The sequence below is a fragment of the Heliangelus exortis genome, chromosome 1, assembly GCF_036169615.1.
Source record: "Heliangelus exortis chromosome 1, bHelExo1.hap1, whole genome shotgun sequence".
NCBI classification, from domain to species: domain Eukaryota; kingdom Metazoa; phylum Chordata; class Aves; order Apodiformes; family Trochilidae; genus Heliangelus; species Heliangelus exortis.
In genome coordinates, this window is record NC_092422.1 from 27,701,152 (window position 1) to 27,725,310 (window position 24,159).

At 40.7% G+C, this 24,159-nt stretch overlaps 1 protein-coding gene across 11 annotated transcripts in view; it reads right to left on the reverse strand.

Moving 5' to 3' along the window:
* Positions 1-24,159, reverse strand: part of FNDC3A (fibronectin type III domain containing 3A) — a 124,105-nt gene that overhangs the window by 27,957 nt on the left and 71,989 nt on the right. For all 11 annotated transcript variants that reach the window (XM_071739103.1, XM_071739120.1, XM_071739112.1 and 8 more), the window contains 5 exons: positions 19,548-19,785; positions 16,645-16,917; positions 13,458-13,516; positions 2,616-2,773; positions 1,436-1,495 (listed from right to left, as the gene is read on the reverse strand). In XM_071739103.1, coding sequence (XP_071595204.1) covers positions 1,436-1,495; positions 2,616-2,773; positions 13,458-13,516; positions 16,645-16,917; positions 19,548-19,785 — 788 coding nt within the window. The remainder of the gene's footprint in view (positions 1-1,435; positions 1,496-2,615; positions 2,774-13,457; positions 13,517-16,644; positions 16,918-19,547; positions 19,786-24,159) is intronic.

Sequence of the window (24,159 nt, forward strand, 5' to 3'; positions counted from 1 at the left end):
TAGCTATGCCTTATTTCCTCCCTTAGGTGAAATTGCACATTAATTTCTTCTGATTTATCTGTTCATTTGGGAAAAAAAACAACATAAAAACAAGCAAACAAAATCCCCACTTTCCTCTGATCAGTGGTGTAAAACATGGGCTGCTGGTTTAGAAGGCAATCTAAACCAACCATAATTAAGCAAGAAAGAATCTGAACATAGCCTGATAAAAAAGGACTTATATAGGAAAAAAAAAATCAACTTAAACATCACTGGGTAATGTACATAAACACTGCTAAAAATAGGAATAAAATCACAGGGAAACACTTGCATATGAAGAGCTCTGATTCAATCTATTATTCATCCTTCTCTTGAACTTGTGCTGTAGGCCATACAGTGGCCCAAATTAAATGAGTTGTGTGATGAAGAGCAGACCAACCCTCCTTTGCTTCTGGTTTGGCAACCTGGAAGTACACTGGAAAACTGCACTAGGAGATAACAGACCTCCTCACACCAAGGACCAGGAATGTAGCTCTACCACTGGAGCAAATGTTATTCAAGAGACTTAGAAGAAATTCTCCTCCACTCTACTGCTGATGTTCTAAAGCTCACATGGAAAGATGCACAACTTTTCTGACTTTGTTTCTTACTCAGTTCTTATTCACACTTCTGTTCCCTGTGCATCCTACCAGCTGCCTCCAAATTGGTTTCCTGGTCAGTATACAGGGGTCTCCTGGTTCTCCACAAAGTCAAGAGAGGAAAATCCCTCACATGCTGTGTATTCAGCCACTTCTGAAGCTCTTGTCCCCACTAGCAATTATTGCTTGAAGAGTCTGTAATTTTAAAGTAGTTTTTATTTCTGCCTTCACAATGTTATGTATTTATAAACAACATTATTCATACTGGGTTTTTTTAAACCAAGAAATAAGACAGCCCTCCAATATGTAAAAAAACAAGGCAAGAATACCTAACTATGCATTTCCAATCCTATGCTGTTTCTTCAGTAGAACATAGTGAAGCAGCAAATTCTGCTAAAAGAGTAGAATTACATTCAGCTAGGGGCTTATTTGGTAATGTGTAAGGACTCAAATTCACTGGTCTGCTGGAGCAAAATGAAAGCAGCATGACATGAAGAAGGTGAGCAGTGAACATGTCCCTGTGCAAGTACCTCCCTCTGTTCCTTCTGGGAAACATGAGAAAGGCAGCATCAGTAACAGAATGTCACTGTTCTGGCATGACCTGAGAAGTAAAGAGCATGGATGCTGGATGAGGGTGAAACAATCTTCTGTTTTCCAAAATGGCCTGAGTGGTCAGCTAAGCCAAAAATGTTGATTTGTGACTCAAAGAAGGGTGGGATGAGGTAAAGAATCTCTGTAGACTTATGCAAATACACAGATAAAACCAAACTTTAAAAACATTTCCACTGAATTTAATGACTAGAGAAGAAGATACTCACTTTGCATGGTAATCAGTTGCTGGCCTGAGATCATTTACAGTAACTTTATTTTCTTCTCCACTGGAAAGAGATATGATTTGGTTTAAGAGCCTGTTTCAGAATCCCATACATTCATGAAAAAGCACATATCATCTAATATCCACTTAACACTCCTAGGAAAGGTATTTGCTAATGTTTTGTTTCTGTGGCTAAAGGGGCTTCCTGCATTTTATTCCTGCTGTTTTGCCGTGGTGGCTTTGGGTTTGTGATTGGGTTTTGTTTGGATTTAATTATGTTTTTGGAATCATTCTTCTCATTTGCTCAGTAAGATAAGCTGCAAGTGTGTTCATTTTATTACACAAAAAACATTGGAGTACATCAGCATTTAGAAGCTCAGCTCAGCCTTGAAAAAACTACTATCTAAAACTGCAAACAACTGTATATATCTACTTATTAGAGCCCAGTAAAGAGAAAAGGTATCTCAGTGGCATCTATGAGGCTGCTTTTACTGACATCACCAACTGTTAGTAAAGCTCATCACTTTCCTCTAGCTTCCAGGACAGGGATATCCAACTTGTGCTGCATGTACTGCTCACAGGAAATCCATGAAGGGTGACTAAAATAAACCAGCTAAATGCAAAGATTTATAATTATTAGGAAACTCTACACCCTCAATGGTAAGTTTTACTGTTGTATTTCTCCCAAGTTGCAAAAAACTGATTGATAGCCATTGTGTTAGGAATTAAACAACGTGAAAATTGTATTTGGTTGGTTGCTGCTGGAGAGGTGTTATGTGTGAATCTACTTATTTCACTTCATATTGTAAGATTTTCTCTTACCAAGCTAATTTTCAGGGAAGGGAGGGATAACCCTACTGGGAGAAGAAGCATGTACTGAAGTAAATAACTACAGTACAATTTGTATTTCTCACTGCTTGAGAATCCAGTTTTCAGTGCAGCTGCTTGAAATACAGATAAGTGATATTAAAACATGCTTCCAACATCTTTAAATTCTAATTGACAGCAGAGTCCTCAATTAGACAACAAAACCAATTGTACTGAAAAGATGTAGCTCATTTCAAAAGAGAAGCTGCAAAAAACTGCTAATTATTTAAATCTCCAGACTAGGGGTGGATTTTTAATGAGGTTATAAGCCACATGATACAACGCAACAGCAATAATTAAAACTAATGAACACCTACACATATACAGTTTTGTACTTTCCATCTTTTCCAGTACTTGAAATCATCACTTCATAAGTATAAACCTCTGGTAGATCATTCTTGTCAGTGTCTTCTCTGGTATCACTGGATGGAGGTGACCACATAAGCAGTGCTGTTCTTGCCTGAATTTCTGATACCTGTAGAAACACAACTTTTGAAACCTCTGCCATTTAAATGTGATTGCATAGAAATGCTGCTTTGCCACGAAGAACCAAATAAAAGAGCTGAAAAGAAAATGTCATTAGCACATCACAGTATTTATACTGATAAAATAGCTACTAAGTTTTTACAGGTGGAATCAAGCTGAAAACCTAAGAAATGTCAAGAGCAAACAGCAAACCAGGGGCACGGGGCTGCCTGCAAACTTCTAAGCAAGGAATGCCACCTAGTGGGCTACAGAACAATGAACAGCATTATTTGTGAGGCTGAAGAAACCTCAAGCATGTATTGCAAAATCAGTCATTTAGTTAAATGACAATCTTGCTGGACTTTTTTCTGTGGCACTGTGATTTTTTTTAATGCCTTCTTGCCAACTCGGGTTTCCTATGAGATATATATAAGACCAGGAATTTCTCAGGAATGACCAGCACTAATGCAACAGGTACATACAGAAACTTTGCTCTGAGCATTTCATTATGACCGTGACAAGTAGACTCCCCCATTATATTAGACCCTATTTGGCTAACTACCCCAGTAATATTATTTTTAATCAGGATATTAATAGGGATACAACTATCTGAGGCTCTAATTTAGCACTCTGTTAATTAAAAGAACAGCAGAACAGATCTCACAATGTACTTTGAGCTCAGGTGCTTGTGGTGAATGCATGCTCACAAGGTCCAGGTTCATATACATTTATATCCCTCTCTCTCTAGGGTCTACATCCTAAGAAATTCCCATGGTGGTGCTTGCCTTTGTACAAAGAGTGGGATAACAACAGTTGGTGTGACAGAAATATGAGCATAGTGTGCATCAATGTGTGTGTCACAACTCAAAATTTGTAAGAGAAATTCCACTATAATCTCGATGTGGTCCCAAACTACACAAACTACAGCCACCTCCGTACAATCCTATCACTTCTGGAAGTCTTTGGAGCTGCTGGGAGCATCTGGGGTGGTAAAAGCTCCCTCTCAGACAATTTTAATCCTTCTTTCTTTTGTTGCAGAAGGTGGCTGGAGATACTGAAGGAAAGAAGTGTAAGTTCCTGGTGGATCTGCTATGCTCCAGGACTTGTAAATTCCCTGTATGATGATCTATTCCTGTTTAGCTACCCTGACATTTGACATGTCCAGGCAGTATCTCTCTTACTACCAGCTAAAATTACTAGTTCTAGCCACCATGGATTTGAACTTTAGGTTCTTCCTTCCTTTTTGCAGTTGTTATGTACTTGAAGACTGTAAGCATTTGTCTTACCTCATATATCCAAATCTCTCATCACTGTCACTGTTCTCCTGATGTTTTATTACCTTTAGTGCTTTGCCCAGAACTGAACATAACACACCCCCTGAAACCTTACTAATGCCAAACTTCCTTATACACTTGATAAATGGCCCTTCTCCTCATAGCCTGCCTATTGTCTTTTACACCAGGGAAGTAATTCAGTTGGTATGAGTGAAAGGTGGCATTACATTTTATTGGAACATTAAAAGATCAAAGGTTTCAGCTGTTCAGTACAGAGAGATCAGAAGAGTAGGAGGGAGATCAAAGACAACAACACAGATCACAAGAGTAAGAGACAACTCACAGGGTATCGACCAGGAAAATTAAACCCAGAGTATTAGTGGAAATCGTTATTTACACACAAGTGTAAACAGAGAACAGGGCAAAATGTTCCCTGGGTCTCTGACAGATGAAAAATTGTTATCCCAAGTTACTCCCTCAGGACAATGTTTGTTGGTCAACTCATGTAAACCTCTCCACAGACCTCTAAAATAATAGATGACAAATGTTAGCAGGGTAACTGTAACACAATCAAGCAGTATTATGTACCAAGCTACAAAATGGTGACTGTGTGGGTTGCTCTGGTTGTTTTACTTTGTGTAAATGGAGTATGTGACTAAAAAATATTCTGAAGAGCTGAAGCTTTGCTGTGGCCAGTTTGACAAAGCTTAAGAGCAACAGTAAAACTGAACATGATCAGAAATGCACAGTGAACAGTATTCACAGAAGCTGGGAATTAAGGACATCCTTAGAGTGCATAAAAAGCTGTAATATATAAAAACTTTGTAAATTCTCTATGTAAATACACATGCACTCATATGCATATGGTGAGAAGGAAAAAATGCATTAGCAAATAAGCTACATAAGAAGCTGTAATGTATAAAAACTATAAATTCTCTATGTAAATACACATGCACTCATATGCATATGGTGAGAAGGAAAAAATGCATTAGCAAATAAGCTACATAAGAAGCTGTAATGTATAAAAACTATAAATTCTCTATGTAAATACACATGCACTCATATGCATATGGTGAGAAGGAAAAAATAAGCTACAATTAGCAAATAAGCTACAATTGACCAGAACTTAATGAGAAATTGGAAGAGTCAATGTAACAAGAGCAGACACCAGGATTAAAGACAAAAAGATATTTAAAAAAATTAATCTATCAAGAAATCTCTAAGTAAGGCACTGCTTTATTATTGGTGGATGTAGACGTTCAAACTGTAAAATGTACTGGAGGAACAAAAGAAGCACTTAGCAGCAATTTCCATCCTGCATTTGCAATGAGGCAGAAATCCATGTCCACCTTATGTAACCCTGTGGTTGGACTGGAATATTTACAACCTGCAGCAAAGTCACTGGGCCCAGTAGATGGTGCCCAGTGAAAATGAGAGGTCTGCAATAAACCAGCAGCAGATGCTGTGTTGAACTACAGCATCAGTAATGCACACTCACACTAAACCAAGGAACAGCAGGAAGCCAAGTGTAACTCAGACCTGCTTTAGTTATGGAACAAGCATTAAGAGGCAAGTACCCAAGAGCCCCTGAGATGCTCAAGGGCAGAAGGAACAGAATAAGAGATGCACCACTTAATTCTTTGGCAGAGATAAACATTGGAAATATTTTCCAACCCTATTCCTCACACACAAATCCCTCATTAGTCCCCCTAAATAAGGCTCATGTGTGAGGGGTCACTAATCAGACAAAAAGAAAAAATGCAGCAGTAGTAGGACTGACTAACATCAAGTTTTTTCTTCTGGACCTACGTTCTATATGATGTTACTTCCTAAGTTCTGAAGCTTTTCAATAAGTTCACATACTTATTGTATGGAGTAGGTGTATTTTCAACTACTCTCAGTAGCTAAAAACAATAAAATACAACAGCTGCAAGCAGCGACAAGAGAGAATCAGAGAATGTAATTTACATCCTTTTCAACTCATTTATAAAACATTTTGTACTGCTTTTCAGAACCAGCTATCAGTTCAGAATGATTCTTAGGGACAAATCTAGGTCCAGCTATATTCTTCCTAAAAAGAGTGTTAATAAGGAACAAAAGCAAAGTATAAAAAAGTTAAGAATTGCTAAAATTAAAATCTCCTGTAAAAGGCTTTTCTCTATTGTATGTATCCACTATGGCAGTCTTAGATTATATTGGCATATACTATTTTACCACAAAACTACAGCTTCATATGATGCAAGTGTGAGAGTCTGACCTCACTGAATTGCAATTGTCTCAAAAGAGCAATTTTAAAGTGAGTAGCCCTGGCCAGGGTGGAGGACCTGGCTGGCCAGAACTGAGCAGGGGGTGACACCTTGGGAAGAGATAAGAACTACTGGGTGGAGACTACTCCCCTTTTCTGAGGGACAGCCTGCAATGCTGGGATGTCCCTCCAGGCAGGATTACCCTGCCCAGGCTGGAGGAAGCCACCTTGATTGTACTGATGCTGATGTGCCTGGCTGAGTGGGCTGGAATGGAGTGGGAAGTGGTGCCTGGAAGGAGATAAGAACAGATGAGTGAGTGGGGGACTGCACCCTGCTGCAGAAGCTCCCCCCCTCCAGGCAGCCTGTCTGCAATGGTTCTGATGCCGATGGACCTGGCTTCTGTGGCAGCTGACTGACAGCTGCCCCTTTGGAACAAAAGGAACTCAGGGGTATATATGGCTGTCCATGCTGGGGCTCTTTGGTTGTCTCTTGACCCACCACCATCTCCCATCACACCCTATCCAGGATCAGCACAATGTCCTGAAGGAACTCACTGTGCAGCTGCACCCCTGGTGGTCACTCTCTCTCTCCCTCATTCTTTCTTCCCACTTCCTTACAAGTTTTCTCTCTGTCTTACATCTTATTTTCCTCTCTCTCTTTTGCCTGGCTCTATATTTTTTTTGCCTGTGTTAGTTGTCAAATAAAATCTGCTTGCACTCGGCCCTTCTACGGTTGGACTTTGCTTCGTGGATCCAAAACAAAAAAAAAATTTTAATGTTACCTTGGACTGTAATAGCAAGCATATGGCAGTAACTACTAACTGCTTTACTAGGAAGCAATTATTCAGTGTTGTTCTTAATCTATGATGTTCAATAATATCCCAATACTTGACTTTTTCAACACTAGACAGAACTCTGTTCTGAAAAAGAATGACTGAAGTTTCAGAAATTCCTGTCAGTTCTCAAGCACAAAACACCAGTATATTAAAAACAAAAACAACTGAGCTATAAAGAGGAAAAAAGGTTTTTTTGAAGACCAAAGGTTGAGATCAGAAGAAACCACTCTTCTTAGGTGCCCTGAGACACTCAGGAGGGGCTTCTTCTGAAAACCTGGCATTACTTATTACTTTGTGTGCTTATTCAAGCAGCTACCACTGATCTTGGCTGCAGCTTTGACCGCTGTGTGCTTCTGCAAAACCAAGCACAATACTGAGTCAGGTCCCAGCACTGAGTAAGAGGTGGGCATGTCTTCAATAGCAGTGCAACTCACAAAAGTGAATCTCCTCATTAACAATACTACATGTGCTCAGAATAATAAAGTAGTTTTAGCATGTGCAAACTGGAATGCATTCACAGTGACACAAGGCACCTAACTGGTGAGTGAGGTGCATCCTGTTTCAAGTTCTGAAAGCCTGTGAGCATACTCAGGGCATGCATGAAACATAAAACATAGTGTTCTCCCAGGTGATTTACATGCTATATAACCAATCCTCACATTCTGAGTACCTACTGCCCTTTTTTATTAAATACTCAGTCTAGGGCTCCACTCTTCATTTTGTGTTTCCCTTTTCAGGTCCTACTTGGCTAATGGATACAATACTTACTGTGGATTATGCTCAGATACTGAGGACTCAGCATGGGTCAGCCTGCAGAAACATTCCAACTCACACTTGGGTATAGGAAGCTGCAGGTTTGGTCACAGCACCACCCTGCCGACTTGACTGACACTGCCATGTGTGAATGAAAGGACACTGAGGAGCCCATCAGCTGATTAAGTTGTGTATGCCCTGGACCTGGACCTGAAGACATGGGAGAGCCCAGGAAAGGTGACAGCCTTAGGCACTACTCTGGGCTTTCTGGAGCAGAATGTGGTGTGATGGGCACTGTACTGGATCCAGTCCAGTACCTGTACTGGATCCACTGATCCAGCCCAGGATCATCCAATCATATGAGCACCACCACATCAAGTATCTAGTATTGCTTGTGCCAGCACTGAAGTTCAACCAGGGAGAACTCATTAGGAAAAGCACCAGGGCACAACTGTCACAGTGAGCAAAACAATCAAAAACCTGCAAGAGTATTTCTGATGAGAACTACAGGGAGAAGGTGTGAAAAACACAATCTCTTCACTCACTTGTGGCACGGTGAGAAAAATATTTTCTTGGAGAAGCTGTGTGAGGCTTGCTTCTGATCCTGCAGGGTCTAAATAAGCAAAACAGCCTCCCTCTCTCCTACCATGTCACACTTTCCCAAGATGCCTACAAGCTAGACTTCTATCCACCCACAGCCCTGACAGTCCCATTCCCTTTGCAAAGCATTTGCACCTCGAGTGCTGGAAATCTGGCTTTTTGTCACATGTACACTGTCTAGTCTGTAGCAGACTACTTACTGCCTTTGCCTGTGATGTTTCTGAGGTCTGCAAAGAGATTTATTCATAGACAGCTACATGCAATGATGTTCAAGTGAGGACATGGTGGGGAGGGGAAGTGGTGTGTTTGCCTAAAAGGCATGGAGAGTTGAGTGTTGAGGGTGAAAGAAAATGTTAAGAAAACAAGAGAGTTCTCTCACTCCACCACTTTTTCATATGTTATTAGCAACACAGAAGAAGACCAGTTGACCCTACTTCTGAACAGTCTTACTCTAACCACCCCAGGAATCTCAGAGTTGTCATTCCCCTCAGCTCTATAGCCCCTGATGACACCCCTGACAGACTCAGATGCAGTCCTGTATGCCCTGACCATTGGCAGAGGACTCTGCACAAATCTTCTAGAGAACTGGTCCCTGTACTTCTAGTGTGTGTAGAAGGGATCATCCACATTATTATGAAGTTAAGAAGGGTGTAGCAGCCACACATGATTTGAGGGCTGCTGAGAACACTGCTGCCCAGCAGTGACAGCTGGGCACAATCCTGCAGTAAGCTAACCTTACAGCAAAATTTATTTCTGTGTCCATTCTTATGCAGCGTGTGGCTAAACTGGGCACACACTCCCTTGTTGGGATGGATATAAAAGTGGTCAAAACCACCAGTAGCTTTGCTACACAGCCCTGATCTGTTCCCAGAGTAGGTATGTTTTGTACAGTGACTAGCAGGGACCATACAGAAAGAGCAGTATGCTGCTCTGCTAAAAAAAAAAAACCCAAAAAGCAACTGTAATGTTAGCACAATGGACTACCATTAGTATGAAATCTTTCTCACTTTGAGAAAGGAACAGAATTACTCTAAGAGTATTTTGATGCATATTTTCTTAGAACATATGCATGCATACAGGTATTATTTCTAATATATATTTTCAATTATTTTTTTAAAATAGCAAATTACTCCCTTCAAGTCTTTCTGGTTATCATCCTACAGCAAGCCTGAATCCTTAAGATTCACTACACAAGTCTCTACTGCTTGATCAACACAGTGATAGCAACAGATGTTTGCAACAACCTGTGAAGAAGAGATGCATAGTTGGGCACTGAAACAACAGGCAGCAAAACAAAACCATTGCTGGTAAGACTCTGCAGGTACTTCCTGTTAGAAGAAAAATGAGATGTGGAAATGCTGGATTGTCTTCCAGGTCCTTGATAATAATCAGTGTTATCAGATGTAGACTTATATCAATTTCTCACAGCTTCTGACACTTTTCGTCAGCTTCTCACCTAAAGTATAGTCCTAATCAACAGTTCTTCATTCCAGTCTGTACACCTGGTTTACTCCACCCTAGACTTCATCCCTTTATTCTCTCAGTAATGTTCCAGTACCCTTGTCTCACCAATCTTCATCTTTCTCAGGCAGTTTCAGTCCCTTGAATACTGCCTGAGTATCTGCCTGATATCCCCACCACTCTCAGTCTTAGTAACAAGACATGCAGATTCCCATCACCCTTTCATTATAACACTGCTTGTAAAAATAACATACAGAAAAGCTACTTGCTCTTCATCTTGTTCTTCCAGCAGTTCACACCTACTATTCTCTTTGTTCCTGGTCTCTTTCTCAATTTAGACTGCCTATCTGTTTTAGGATCCCTCAAGTCTCAGTTGTCATCTAGACCTGTTCTCCTTGTCAGACCTGTTTCATCTTCTCTCACTTCCTTTATCCCTAACAACCTCATCTCCTTCAGTGCTCTTTCAGTTCCAGTTTCTTCTCCAAATTTGTATTGCTCCTCCACTGGCTCCAGTCACCAAGGTTATCCTGTTAAATGCTACTGAACTTGACTATCTCTGCTGTTATCTACACCACTGTAACAGGATCAGTGAACTCCTCTCCAGTTCTTCATCTTAGCTCTCTCAACCCCTTCTTATAGGATTTAACTCAGCTTCCATCTCCATGCTGCTTAGTGACCCAAAACACAGAGGGGCACTGAAGACAATTAACTCATTCTGATGCTTGGACACAGCAGGACACCAAGCACTTGTAATTACAATCCCTGCTCAGTTCTTGGAGCACCACAGAAACACAAAGCAGCTGCAGTTGGAAGGGACCACTGGAGGTCATCTGGTCCAACCCCCTCGCTCAAGTAGAGTCACCTAAAGCCAGCTGCCCAGAATAATACCTTGACAGCTTTTCAGTATCTCCAAAGAACGAGTCTCTACAAAATCTCTGGGCAACCTGTGCCACTGCTCAATAATCCTCACAGTTAAAAACCATTTCTGGATGTTCAAAGGGAACCTCCTCCATTTCAGCTTGTAGCCACTTCCTCTGGGCACAATGAAAAGAGCCTGGCTCCATCCTCTTACTCACAGTCTTGGTATCTACACACATGGATAAGATCCCCCGAGTCTTCTCTTCACCAGGCTAAGTAGTCCCAGCTCTCTCAGACTCTCCTCGCCAGGCTGTAAAGCAAGATATGAAAGAAGAACCAAGACTGGGGCCCTAAAATTGGGGCCAAACTGTCTGATGTCTGGTGGGTGAAGGACAGAAGGTATGTAGTGTTGGAAGTCTGATGATGATTCCATCTGACCCTTTTTTTCTTCTTCATCTTTTCTCCATATGTCCTTCGTTCCATAAAAGTTTTCTCTCCTTTATTAGTTATGTGAAGTCTGTATGTAAGAGTGTTTGCATATGTGTGGTGTGGTAATCTGAGGACTGACAAGGATGAAATGACATCAGAACAACAGATGGCATCTACCTGGACCTGTGCAAAGCATTCAACACTGTCCCATGTGACATTCTACTCTCTAAACTGGAACGATATGGATTTGATGGATGGACCATTTGCTGGACAAGGAACTGGCTGGACAGTCACACCCAAAGAGTTGTGATCAATGGCTCCTTTTCTAAATGGAGATGTATGAGTGGTGTTCCCCAAGGGTCAGTACTCAGACCAGTGCTGTTTAACATCTTTGTCGGAGACATGGACAGTGGAATTGAATGCACCCTCAGCAAGTTTGCTGACAACACCAAACTGTGTGGTGAAGTCAACATTGTAGAGGGAAGGGATGCCATCGAGAGGGACCTTGACAGGCTTGAGAAGTGGGCTCGTGCAAACTGCATGAAGTTCAACAAAGCTAAGTGTCAGGTTCTGCACCTGGGTTGAGGCAATTCCATACAGGTTGGGAGGAGAAAGGATTTTGGACAGCCCTGAGGAGAAGGACTTGAGAGTGGACCAGAAGCTTAACATGAACCAATGCAGCCCAAAAAGCCAACTGTGTCCTGGGCTAAATCAAAAGAAGCACAGACAGACAGTCAAGGGAGGTGATTCTCCCCCTCTTTTCTGCTCTTGTGAGACCCCACCTGGAGTACTGTGTCCAGTTCTGGAGTCCTCCGCATAAGAAGGACATGGAGCTCCTGGAACATGTCCAGAGGACAACTACTGAAATGATCAGAGGGCTGGAGCACCTCCCCTGTGAAGACAGGCTAAAGAAGTTTGGGTTGTTCAGCCTGGAGAAGAGAACGCTCTGAGGTGACCTTATAGCAACCTTCCAATATCTGAAGGGGACCTACAAGAAACATGGGGTAGGGGTTTTTACACAGGTGTGTAGTGACAGGACGAGGGGCACTGGTTTCAAACTTGAAGAGGGGAGATTTTGGTTAGACCTTAGGAGGACATTCTTTAGTTTGAGGGTGGTGAGACACTGGCATAGGTTGTCCCAAGGAAGTTATGGCTGCCCCCTCCCTGGCAGTGTCCAAGACCAGGTTGGATGGGGCTTTGAGCAACCTGGTCTGGTGGGAGGTGTCTCTGACCATGCTGGGGGTTTGAACTAGATGATCTTTAAGATCCCTTCCAACCCCACTCATTCTATGATTCTGTGATTCAATGGAAAGCAGGATTCCTGATTATGGAGGAAGTAGCTGACTGGACAAACCCATGGCAAGCTCCTGGAGTATCAGTTGCACACACTTTTGTAGTTTACAATAGGCAACATACACTATTTTTATTCTAGCAAGCTGGTAGACTGAGGGTTGTGGTGGAGATTTTTGGAAAATCTTCACAGAATGGTTAGGTTCAGGGAAGGTCCAGATGACAAAAATAAACAATACAAGCCTGTTTAAAAATGCAAGACACTGCTTAATTTGGCAACAGTGTTGTAAAGAGTCTCTACACAAAGGATTTGAATTACAGTTCTACAAAATGAAAAGGAACTTCAGGCAGTTAAGTCAGAAGTCCACTGCTGACTATCACCCTCCCCAGTGGATTTTATGTCTCTCCTCCCTGGAGATGTCAGAGATTCTTAAAGAAAAATCTACAATACCTTTTCTTTACTTTTCAAACAAGATGTTCCAAAAAATAATTTTATGTGAAGTTTCTGAAATCTCATGAAGTATCTCTCATGCCTAGAGGATACCTGCTGTGTAAAATTGTTTCCTGAACAGTTAGAAATAAGCAGTGTTACAGGAAATTGAGACCAGATTTTACAGCAAGAGATGATCACCATCTTTTGTTAAGCATCACCATTATGTTACTGGCAACATTACAGGCTCTTTCTATATGTATTTTTTATAATTCTGTGAATATTAAGATTTCACAGTGGCCACGAAAAACTCTCCATAACAAGTGACAATAGAATTTTAGCTTCCTAAATGTTAACACAATGAAAAAATTTGTCACGTACATTTCAGTCACTGAAGTTAAGCAATTATTTTTCAGAGTGGGAAGTTAAAGATCCTTTAAACTTGGAGACAAAAATGGAGGTGTAGCTGCATAAACTAAGATACATTTTGATTTTATGGAAAGCTTTATTTTACTTACCGCTGGCTTGGCTACATTAGAAAGAAGTGCTTCAAGTGCTTTTGTTTCTTCATCCTTTTCTTGAAAAATAAAATCAAAGCAAATAAAAAGTATCCGTGAATATTGTTCAGTGACCTTACAGTGAAATATTCACTTCAAATTCAGTAATTTGAACAATCAATTATCAATAATCAATAACTGTGGAAAGTATTCATAAAAAATAACACCATGCTAAAAATTCATTCATCTAGAGCAAAAGAAAAAACAAAACAAAACAAAGCAAACAAGAAAGTTTTTAAATAATTTTTCTCATATACACATACTTCTAAATTTGTTATTTAATAGAATACATAAAGCCTGGTTATCTTTTATAAATGTGTAACTTTAAACAAACTAGTGTTCTGGAGAACTTAAGCTCTTGGCTGAGATACCTCCTACAGATTTCTCTTTGGATTTAGACACAGCAAATGTAAGAGCACTTTAAGTAAGTTATTGCCCATCATGTGGCAGACTACTGGTAACATTATTGGCCTCCCTCAATTGTGAGGGCAAGCTTTAGCTTAACCTTCAGTTACATCTTCAGGAAAGAATTTAAGTTGTTTTGTTTCAGCTGAAAGTATAGCTGAGCTTTATAGAGGGCTCAGTAAGTTTACAGAAAGTGGTTTATGTGCTTTCTCTCATATGGTAATTAAATTTTACAATCTCAATAGTGTAACTGAACAGGCTACCCCGTTTTGAAGGTGTGGCCAGGTATTTTTAACTCACTTAACCTGCCTTACACTAAACAAAAGAAAAACAAAGTTTATTAAAATGGAAAGATATAGATTGAATGGATGGAGCACCTGGTGTATAAGGAGTGGCTGGACCATCACACTCAAAGAGTAGTGGTCAACAGCTTGATGTCCAAACAGAGACCAATAACAAGAGTAAGTACTGGTGCTGTTTAACATCTTTCTTGGGAGACATGGACAGTGGAATTGAGTGCATCCTAAGCAAGTTTGCTCACAACATCAAGCTACATGGTATGGTTGACACACGGGTGGTAAGGGAGGCCATCCACAGGGAGCCTGACAGACTTGAGTGGTGGGCCCATGAATTTCATCAAGTTCCATAAGGCCAAGTGCAAGGTCCTGCAGCTGAGTCAGGGCAATTCCAAGAGCAATTACAGGTTGGGTGGAGAGTAGACTGAAAATAGCCCCAAGGAAAAGGACTTGAAGGTGTTGGTTGATGAGAAGCTCAATATGAGCCAGCAATGTGTGCTTGGAGCCCAGAAACCAACCATGTCCTGGGCTGCATCAAAAGATGTGTGGTCAGCAGTGTGAGGGAGGTGATTCTCACCCTCTGCTCTGCTCTTGTGAGACCCCACCTGGAGTACTGTGTCCAGTTCTGGAGCACCTGACACAGGAAGGACATGGAGCTATTGGAGAGAGTACAGAGGAGAGCCATGAAGATGATCAGAGGGCTGGAGCACACTTCCTATGAAGACAGGCTGAGAGAGGTGGGGTTGTTCAGCCTGGAGAAGAGGAGGCTCTGGGGAGAACTTAGAGCGGCCTTCCAGTACCTGACGAGGCCTAGAGGAAAGCTGGGGAGGGACCTTGTACAAGGGTGTGTAGTTACAGGACAAGGGGGAATCAATTCAAACTGAAATAGGGTAGATTTAGATTAGATATTAGGAAGAAATTCTTTAGTGTGAAGGTGGTGAGACACTGGAAGAGATTGTTCAGAGAATCTGTGAATGCCCCAGCCCTGCAAGTGTTCAGGGTCAGACTGGATGGGGCTTTGAGCAACCTGGTCTGGTGGGAGGTGTTCCTGACCATGCAGGGGGGTTGGAATTAGGTGATCTTTAAGGTCCCTTCCAACCCAACCCATTCTGTGATTCTACAATTCTGTGAAAAATTTTAGAAAAACATCAAATCTTTTTATAACTTTATATTTCTAAGTTTCTGACTAATTAAATGCATTTCTGATTTCTGTTATCACAGGTCTAATTCACACTAAAGGTATATAATTCTGCAAAGTGTCTCCTGAGATAACTAAATAATTTTGAAAAGTGGACTTTTCCATTTCTTATATAAAATACTTCTAAGGAACCATTAACATCATTTTTATAATGTATGTAAGCAACAGTATGTATTACCAGCTGTGTCTTGGTAAAGCTCACAGAAATACCAATTAGCAGAAATTAAACAGAAGCCAAGACTAATGCTACTCTGGAACTATAGTGACAAGATTTCATTCAAGTTCTGAGCAACAGCTCCCAACTTCTGAAGTGAGGTTGTATCTCAAAGGTGTCCTTTGGTACTAAGCTTTCACACTGTATCATCTACAAATATTTATTAACAGCTCTTCCAGGCTGAGATTTCCTGGTCTTGGCTAAACACACTTGCTTTGCATTCCTCTTGGTTTATATTTATATATACACTGGCACAACATCATCATCATATAATCTTCAATGAGTTGAGAAAATCATGGTTTCCTTCCCTCAGCATCACTAGTTACCACTCCCTATTCTGAGAAATTTGTATTTAGCTGATGAGAAGTGTTCAACATCACTTTCTGAAGTGCTATACCAACGACCTGAAAGTTGCATGGTGACACACAAGACTTGACAACAACTGTGTGACTAAGACTGAGCAGTCAATTTAGAGATTACAAGATTTTCAGTGAAATAAAGCTATTAATAAAAAACACAGTACCTATGAACTCATCTAGTGTGAGGAGCAGTCTTTTTCTAAAAACACCTTTCTATAATGAGCTGGTAGAGAAAGGTATTACGTGAATTTTATATTAAAAAAAGTATCTCTTTTACAAAATATTCCTCTTTAACAAGCTGAGTGTAGGCTTCCTGTGTCAGACACAGGGCTCCTTCAACGTTTTCTGCAGTATCAAGCAGGCCATAAATATTCAATGGTTCCTTAAAATGTAAGCACCAGTAACTCTGGACAAAGCACAGACTTTTCTAGGAACAGTATTAGGAAGTATGACTAATAACACTTGCTCAAATCTATATGGAGGCTTTCATGTCAGTATTTTTGTTCTTTTAGGCCCATTGTTCTGATGTGAGGAGCAGGTCAACTGCCCTTAACTCCATTCTGTATAAGTCAGGGCAGTTACGGGCTACTACTCAACTTCAAATTGTCAAAGTGCTATGCACAGCCAATACTGGACTTTCATAATATATAAATTTTGTTTCTTTCTTAACACTTACCTTCTATTTCTGTGTCTGTCTGAGAGTTGTTTTTTCCTTTACCCAAAGACTTGCTTTTGCTGGAACCTGTGCTTATACCAGCTGAATCCTGTCCTTTTGTAAGTCCATTATGTTCACTTGTAGGAGAAGGACATTTCTGAGGAGATGGTGGAGGACTGTTTAATTTATCCTTCTGAGTTCCATGTCGATCTTTTAATTTTTTTTGTAACCTTTCATATGTTTTACTAGACCTTTCGTCTCTGAAGTTGGACCTTCCATGGGCAGGCAGAGTATCTGAGTGAAAGTAAAAAAGAATAACATGAAAAATAATCACTAAGAACAGAAAGTAACTAAAAATCTATTTAAAAATAATGTTGTGTGCTTTAAGTGTGGTCTTGTGTTTAAAATTATTTCTCTATTGTTATTGGAAAACTGAAATGTTCAGCGGGTAAAATAATATACAATGGAAATTAATGACATTAGGGGAGAAACATTTTTTTTCTACTTAGAAATTATTCTTAAAATGTTTCTATAATCTTCCTTGAGCTGTAAGGTACAGGACTAAGTCAACACAGAAAAAACGTGTTACTTCCCATCAGAGCAGGTTTGCTCTAATGCTGAAATAAGAACTCAGATGTTTTAAAAGTTTTAGAAAGCAATAGGTCTATTACTTTAACAGTACTTCAGCAGAAATCAACAGGGTAAAACCCCACAAAAGCTTAGGCAACTGAAAGACACTAGAAGACTGATGATGGTATGGATAGGTCTTGCAAGTACACTGTAACCTGAGGCGTTGCTGCAGTATCACCAAAGTCCCATCTCTAAGTCAGAATGTGGCTTTGGAAAAATGTTAGTATCAGATTAATAAAAGAGAAAAACCTTTACAAATTGGTGAACTTTTCTGTCCAATTCTAGTATTTTAATACATTTCACCTTTATGCTGAGAAACACCAACTCTCTTCCTGAGTGCACCTCTAACTATTATTAATGATGAAAGCTCTCAAAAAAACCCATCCTTCGAAACTGACATAGAATTTGTTCATTTTCAGGTAAGTTGGATCACTCAGTCTGAAGAATGAGGTTCATTATTTGTTACTCTTCATGTAATAGAAAGTATAGAAAACAAGTTCAAATAAAAACTTCCTAGCAAGAGGGATGAAAATCACAAAACTAGAGAACTTTTCAGTGTCTGTTTTTTAGGTCAGCTTAATTCCCAGAAAATTCGACAGAGGACTACTAAGGAAGCTGTCACTATTTAGAAATGTTATGCTCTTGTTAGAGAACTGCCATGCTCTAAGAGCCTCTGGGGTTTTTTGCCCCTTAAATTCAGATTCCTCATATGAAAGCCAAACTGCTGGGTTTGACTCTTGAAAGCCACAGCCAAAACCAGTGGTCCAGAATTAAAAATTAAATCTGTAGCAAATGTGTAACAAATTAAAGCATCCCCAGTCCTCTAATTTCCTAGGGCACCTTACATATATGTATTTAAAACAAAGCAAACCCAAAGAATCCCACTTTATAATTTTTTTTTACATTAGCAGTTTAACTATGAATTCAGTGATAAAAGGGGTATAACCTAGCAGCATAAATCCAAGAAAAATATTACTCCATTAAGAAGTATCCTTTATGCTTTCTGCATTTAATTATCAGACTCAAATGTCTTAATTAAAAAAAACTAAAAGCAAACAACTGCCATCTACAGGAAACCAAGAAATTAATAAAATTATTAATAAGCACCAAAAAAGCATCTAATGCACTGTTATCAAAGTAGTGCAAGGAAGAAATAAAGTACAACTTAAGAATACAGAAACAGCAAGAATTCCAGGAAGAACAAGACAATGGTCTATTCCTATCTGAAGACTTCACACATCATTTAAGCATCCTGACTACACAGAGGACATGTTAAGATTATTTTAGTAGTAGCATGGAATGCTGAGAGAATCTGTGCATCTACAGTGACATTGACAAAGTTGTATTTAGTCTCCCTCTCTATAGCTTCTTTCTCTCAACCTGGCATTGCTTTCTGAAAGTTTTTCAAGGTCGGCACCTGCCTTACAGCACAAGTTTATCTAAAGAAAGGCAAGTCTACCTGAAAGTTAAATATTAATCTAAATATTTAGCTCCAGCTCCTTACAGAGTTAGTACACACAGACGCTTTACCACTATTTACCACAGTATTATAGGCAGATGTCAACAGCACTACTGAAGACAGTTTCAACTACAGTATTAAGTTTAGGTTGGTGGCACCTGATTATTCAGGTGGCTGGGCTGCCCAGTGAAGTGGTGGACTCTCCATCCCTGGAGATATTTAAAAAGAGACTGGATGTGGCACTCAGTGCCATGGGCTGGGAACTGCAGCGGGAGTGGATCAAGGGTTGGACTTGATGATCTCTGAGGTCCCTTCCAACCCAGCCAATTCTATGATTCTATGATTCTATGATTCAAGTTGGGCATCAATAGGATATCAGACTAACTGCATACAGTATTATGAAAAATAGTAACCTTTTCTTCATAATCAATACTAAGAGCTCCTGTTTCGTGCTTCAAACAGGATACTTGCAAGACATGATAGGTCAGAACAGTGTTCAGGGGTGGATTTAAATGCTGAATCTCAGGGGAAGACATCAGTAGAATCACTACAAACACTTCCTGCATTGCCTTCCTGGGCAAATCCGTAGCTGATACACGTAAGTTATAATATGCATGTTTAATGGATCTCTAAACAAGTCATATTAATTAAAGAACTTCTGGAACAATAAACTTCAGTAAAAACAAAACTAACATCCTCATAAAACCTATGTATAGCTCCCATCCAAGCTTTAAGTCTTGCTTGATAAAGCCTGTGCATCAGTATCATAGATGCTGGAAGTGAGTAGAGCTTTATTCCCTTTGCTACAACTTGCAAGATTTGATAAGCTACTTACCCAGATCCCCGTATACTTGTGAGGTGTGATACTGTGGAATGTACTGTGTTGTCATGTCACCAGCTCCAGTCACAGGAGAGTATATATGACGAGGTGGAGGGGGTATCATGGCTGGAAGAGGCAGGAAGCCAGGCAGTGGGGGATGTGGAGGCCTGTGTATCACTGCATGACCACCAGGATGAAATTCTGGAGCCTGGGGAACCACCATAACTCTTCGAACACCATTATCCTCAATAACCTGTACAGTGCGACACCAGGCATCAAAAAAATTAAATACTTAGTAACAAGCAAAAGAATGAACATGTTTGGAATGACAGCCTGAAAGATAAGTTTGGATAGATACAAAACTAACAATAGTCAAGCTCTTAAATTTGAGAAAAGGAGTACACCTGAGCCTAAGAAAAAACAGGACAATTAAAGAGCTATGATCTTTTTAAGTGTAATAATAATTTCTCCATGTGAACAGGAATAATACTGTTTAAAAAAACCTGACAGCAACATCTTATAAACAACCAGGTATATTTATGGCATCAGCCTAGCTTCTCCCTATGGCCCTGTTTCCACTCCCATTCACAATGCCTGCATGCTACATTGCTCCCAGGATTTGTTTTACAGCTTAACAAGTGAACTGCTCCCTGGCAGCGATTGCTGAGTGAACAGACCTCACACCACATAAATGGAGAGAGAAAAGGCACAGCAGTGCCTGGTCTTTGCTCCATGCCCAACTCAGTCCTCCAACACTAACCAAGGAGGAACTTGCCATAATGCAACTGTTGGCATACAGCAGCCATCACCTGTATCAAGCTGTTAAAGCAAAAAAAAAAAAAAAAAAAAAAAAAAGCAGGATGACAGATCAGCCAGATCAACACTTTACAACTCTAAGTGGTATTGAAAAGAAAAATTTTTCCCCCCTGTTAAAATGTCTTGCACCCTGAAAGAAGCCACATGCTACTCAGAAAATAGGGGCCTTTCTGGCAGGTTCTGCCAGAGGTGTGCAAAGGGGCATGTAGTGCAAAAATCTCCCTGACAAATGGGGCATATGGCAGGACAACTTTCTGCTGAGGGACTTGAGTGGAAGCTCAAAGTAAAGCAGCATGTGCAATCTCAAGATGGGAGTGTGGTCATGAATGATGCATGGTGCTGAGAAGTGCTGTGCACAGCACACGTAGCACAGGAGAGGGGTCTGGCAGAGAGCAGGCCCAAAGGCACATTGCAGAAATAACTGCAGTAGAAAACACACTTGACTAAGTGAGGGGCAGTCATCAGCTGGATCAGAAACTGGAGTCCCTCCCTGAAGAACATCACAGACAGGAGAAACTGCCAAATAAACATGACTGCTGATAACACCTAGAGATGGTCCTGGCATAATCTAAATTTCACATACTGTGGTTTCTATAACCTTAGTGTCTGGAATGCCAATGAATAAATGATTCTCCACTTCCTAGTAAGATGGAAAATAATGCCACAGCAGAGAATGCATTTTTAAAATGAAATGTTTATCCAGAAAAGGAGCAGAAGAACAGAATCTGGATTATCACTACTATATTCAAAAGCAGGGGACAAGACAATCCTCTGCCATATTTTTTCAATGATATTTTAAAACAGGTAGGGACATGTACACATACACCAATAAGTAATTTGGTGCAACAGAAGCAGATCAATAGGTCAGATCAACAGATCAAAGCACTTAATGCCAAGCTGCTTTCACCTCCCCTGTTTAAGCTTAAGGGTATTACACTTGTCTAGATTTAGTCCCATAACCTGATGTGAACACTTACACTTTGTCCATTATAGGAAGCTGTTTGGGGGATCAGCCACTGGTTTTACCATGTCTGTTGGAGGTTGGTATGCATCTGGTACATCTGGAATAGAGCTTCTGCTTTTTTTTTTCCTCTGACAGCAATCTAATTTGCACATTTCAAAATTACTCTGCTAGTCAAACCAAACTGAGGTAAGGATGGTTTAGGAAGTTGTTTCAAGATTTCCCTGCTATACTGAGGAAGAGAGTTATGTAGACAGAGATGTACTCTCCTGGTGTAACGATAAAAATGTCCTTATGCATAAGCAAAAATACTCAGAAGACATAAAAGTATATGTACAATGCAGCTGATCCCATCTTTCTTATATAAGCAGAGAGCGGGGAATTAATATAAATTACCCCAGTGAACACAGCTTTAAAATATGTACATACCATGTGACTTTAAAAAAAATGGGAATTGCCCCTTCTGGGAATAAATATTTTACTAAAGACAACACTCTTCATATCCATGCAACCATAGCTGTGTGGTATGTAAAGGCAGGATATATTAATAGCAGTGAATACAACTGGAATTTCTGCTGTCCAATGAATTTTTCTAAACACTGAAATGTAGATTTAATTATTTAAGCCCTGTGCTTACACAAAAAAATGCAATTTATCATGATTTTATGAGCAGATTCAGGTTATGTAGGAAGCTGCTTCCACTAGAAAAAACCCAACCAACCAAAAAACAGAACAAGCTACTGTGTTTACAATTTTTCTTAGGTGTGCTGATAGTCAAAGTATTCAGAAATAGATACCAAATTCATAGCAGCAAAGACCTTAAGTTTAATAGTGTAAAATGAAAAGAGCTTGAGGGATCTGTAACTACAGCTCTAAATCAAACAGCTACTCAACAGCAGACCTTAACTTGGTAAGTACACAGATAAAAAAAACCTTCAAAAAGGGCCAAGTATATAATTTTAAGTTAAAGAAAGTAAACAAACTATCCATTAGCCTAATTGTGCTAGGGAAACATGTAGTTCTGGAACAGGGCTGTTTGGTTGAGTGAACCAACCAGAAAGAATTATAGAATCATAGAATTTTCAGGGTGGGAAGGGACATTTAAGATCATCCAGTTCCAAACCCCCCGCCATGGGCAGGGACACCTCCCACTAGATCAGGTTGCTCAGAGCCCTGTCCAGCCTGGCCTTAAAAACTTCCAGGGATGGGGCTTCCACCACCTCTCTGGGCAACCTGTGCCAGTGTCTCAGCACCCTCATGGCGAAGAACTTCTTCCTAGTATCTAATAAAAATCTCCCCTCCTCTAGTTTGAATCCAATGCCCCTAGTCCTACCTGACATCCTAAAAAGTCCCTCACCAGCTTTCCTGTAGCCCCCTTCAGATACAGGAAGGCTACAAAAAGGTCTCCTCAGAGCCTTCTCCTCTCCAGACTGAATAACCCCAACTCTCTCAGTCTGTCCTCACAGCAGAGCTGCTCCAGCCCTCTGATCATCCTCATGGCCCTTCTCTGGACACACTCCAGCACATCCCTGTCTTTCTTGTAACAGGGGCTCCAGAACTGGATGCAGTATCCAGGTGGGGTCTCATGAGAGCAGAGCAGAGGGGGAGAATCACCTCCCTGACCTGCTGGCCACACTTCTCTTGATGCAGCCAAGGATCCAGTTGGCTTTTTGGGCTGCAAGTGTGCACTGATGGCTCCTGTTGAACTTCTCACCCACCAGCACTCCCAAGTCCTTTTACTCAGGGCTGCTCTCAAGCCTATATCAGTGCTTGGTATTGCCTTGAGCCAGATGCAGGACCTTGCACTCAGTCTTCTTGAATTTCATGAGGCTGGCATGGGCCCACCTCTCCAGCCTGTCATGGTCCCTCTGGATGGCAGGGTGTCAGCTGCACCACACAGCTTGGTGCCATCAGCAAATCTGCTGAGGGGGCACTCAATGCCACTGTCCACATCAATCACAAAGATGTTAAACAGGACTGGTCCCAACACTGATCCTTGTGGGACTCCACTTGTCACTGGCCTCCACTTGGACATGGACCCATTGACAGCCACTGTTTGGGTGTGGCCATGGTCCATCCATCAAACCCATGTTTTACCAGCTAGGAGACCAGGATGTCATGCGGGGCAGTGTCGAAGGCTTTGCTCAGGTCCAGGTAAATGATGTCGGGTGCTTTTCCTTTGTCTGTTGATGTTGTGACCTTTTCATAAGAGGCCACAAAGTTTGTCAGGCACGATTTGCTCTTGGTGAGACTGTGTTAATTATATCCAGTCACCTCTTCATTATTTCGCCAGTGCCCTCAGGAGGATCTGCTCCATGATCTTACCAGGCAAAAAGGTGAGACTGGCCAGCCTATAGTTCCCTGGATCTTCCTGCTTTCCCTTTTTGAAAATTGGGGCTATGTTGCCCCTTTTCCAGTCAGTGGGGACTTCACCAGACCACCATGGCTTTTGGAATATAACAGCATCTTAGCAACCACATCTGCCCGTTCCCTCAGTACCCGTGGGTGTAACCCATCAGGTCCCATGGACTTGTACATTTTCAGGTTCTTCAGATGGTCATTTCTGGAAAACACAGCACTGGAAAACTCACTACAGAGAGTCAATATAGTCAGCTTAGAAAGGATGAAGGAAGCTGTGCTTTCTTTCAGAGTTTCAGAACTACAGATTCAAAAGAAGAGGAAGGGAAAAGCAAATCAACTTATTAATTGCTTTTTATTTATGTGGTGTAAGAAAAATAAATATGCTTTATTCTGTAGTTATCCTCAGCTTCCAAAGGACAGTACACTAAGTCACTGCCAAACAGGAACTGAGGCAAACAGGCATAACAGAACTTGAATACAGAAAGACAA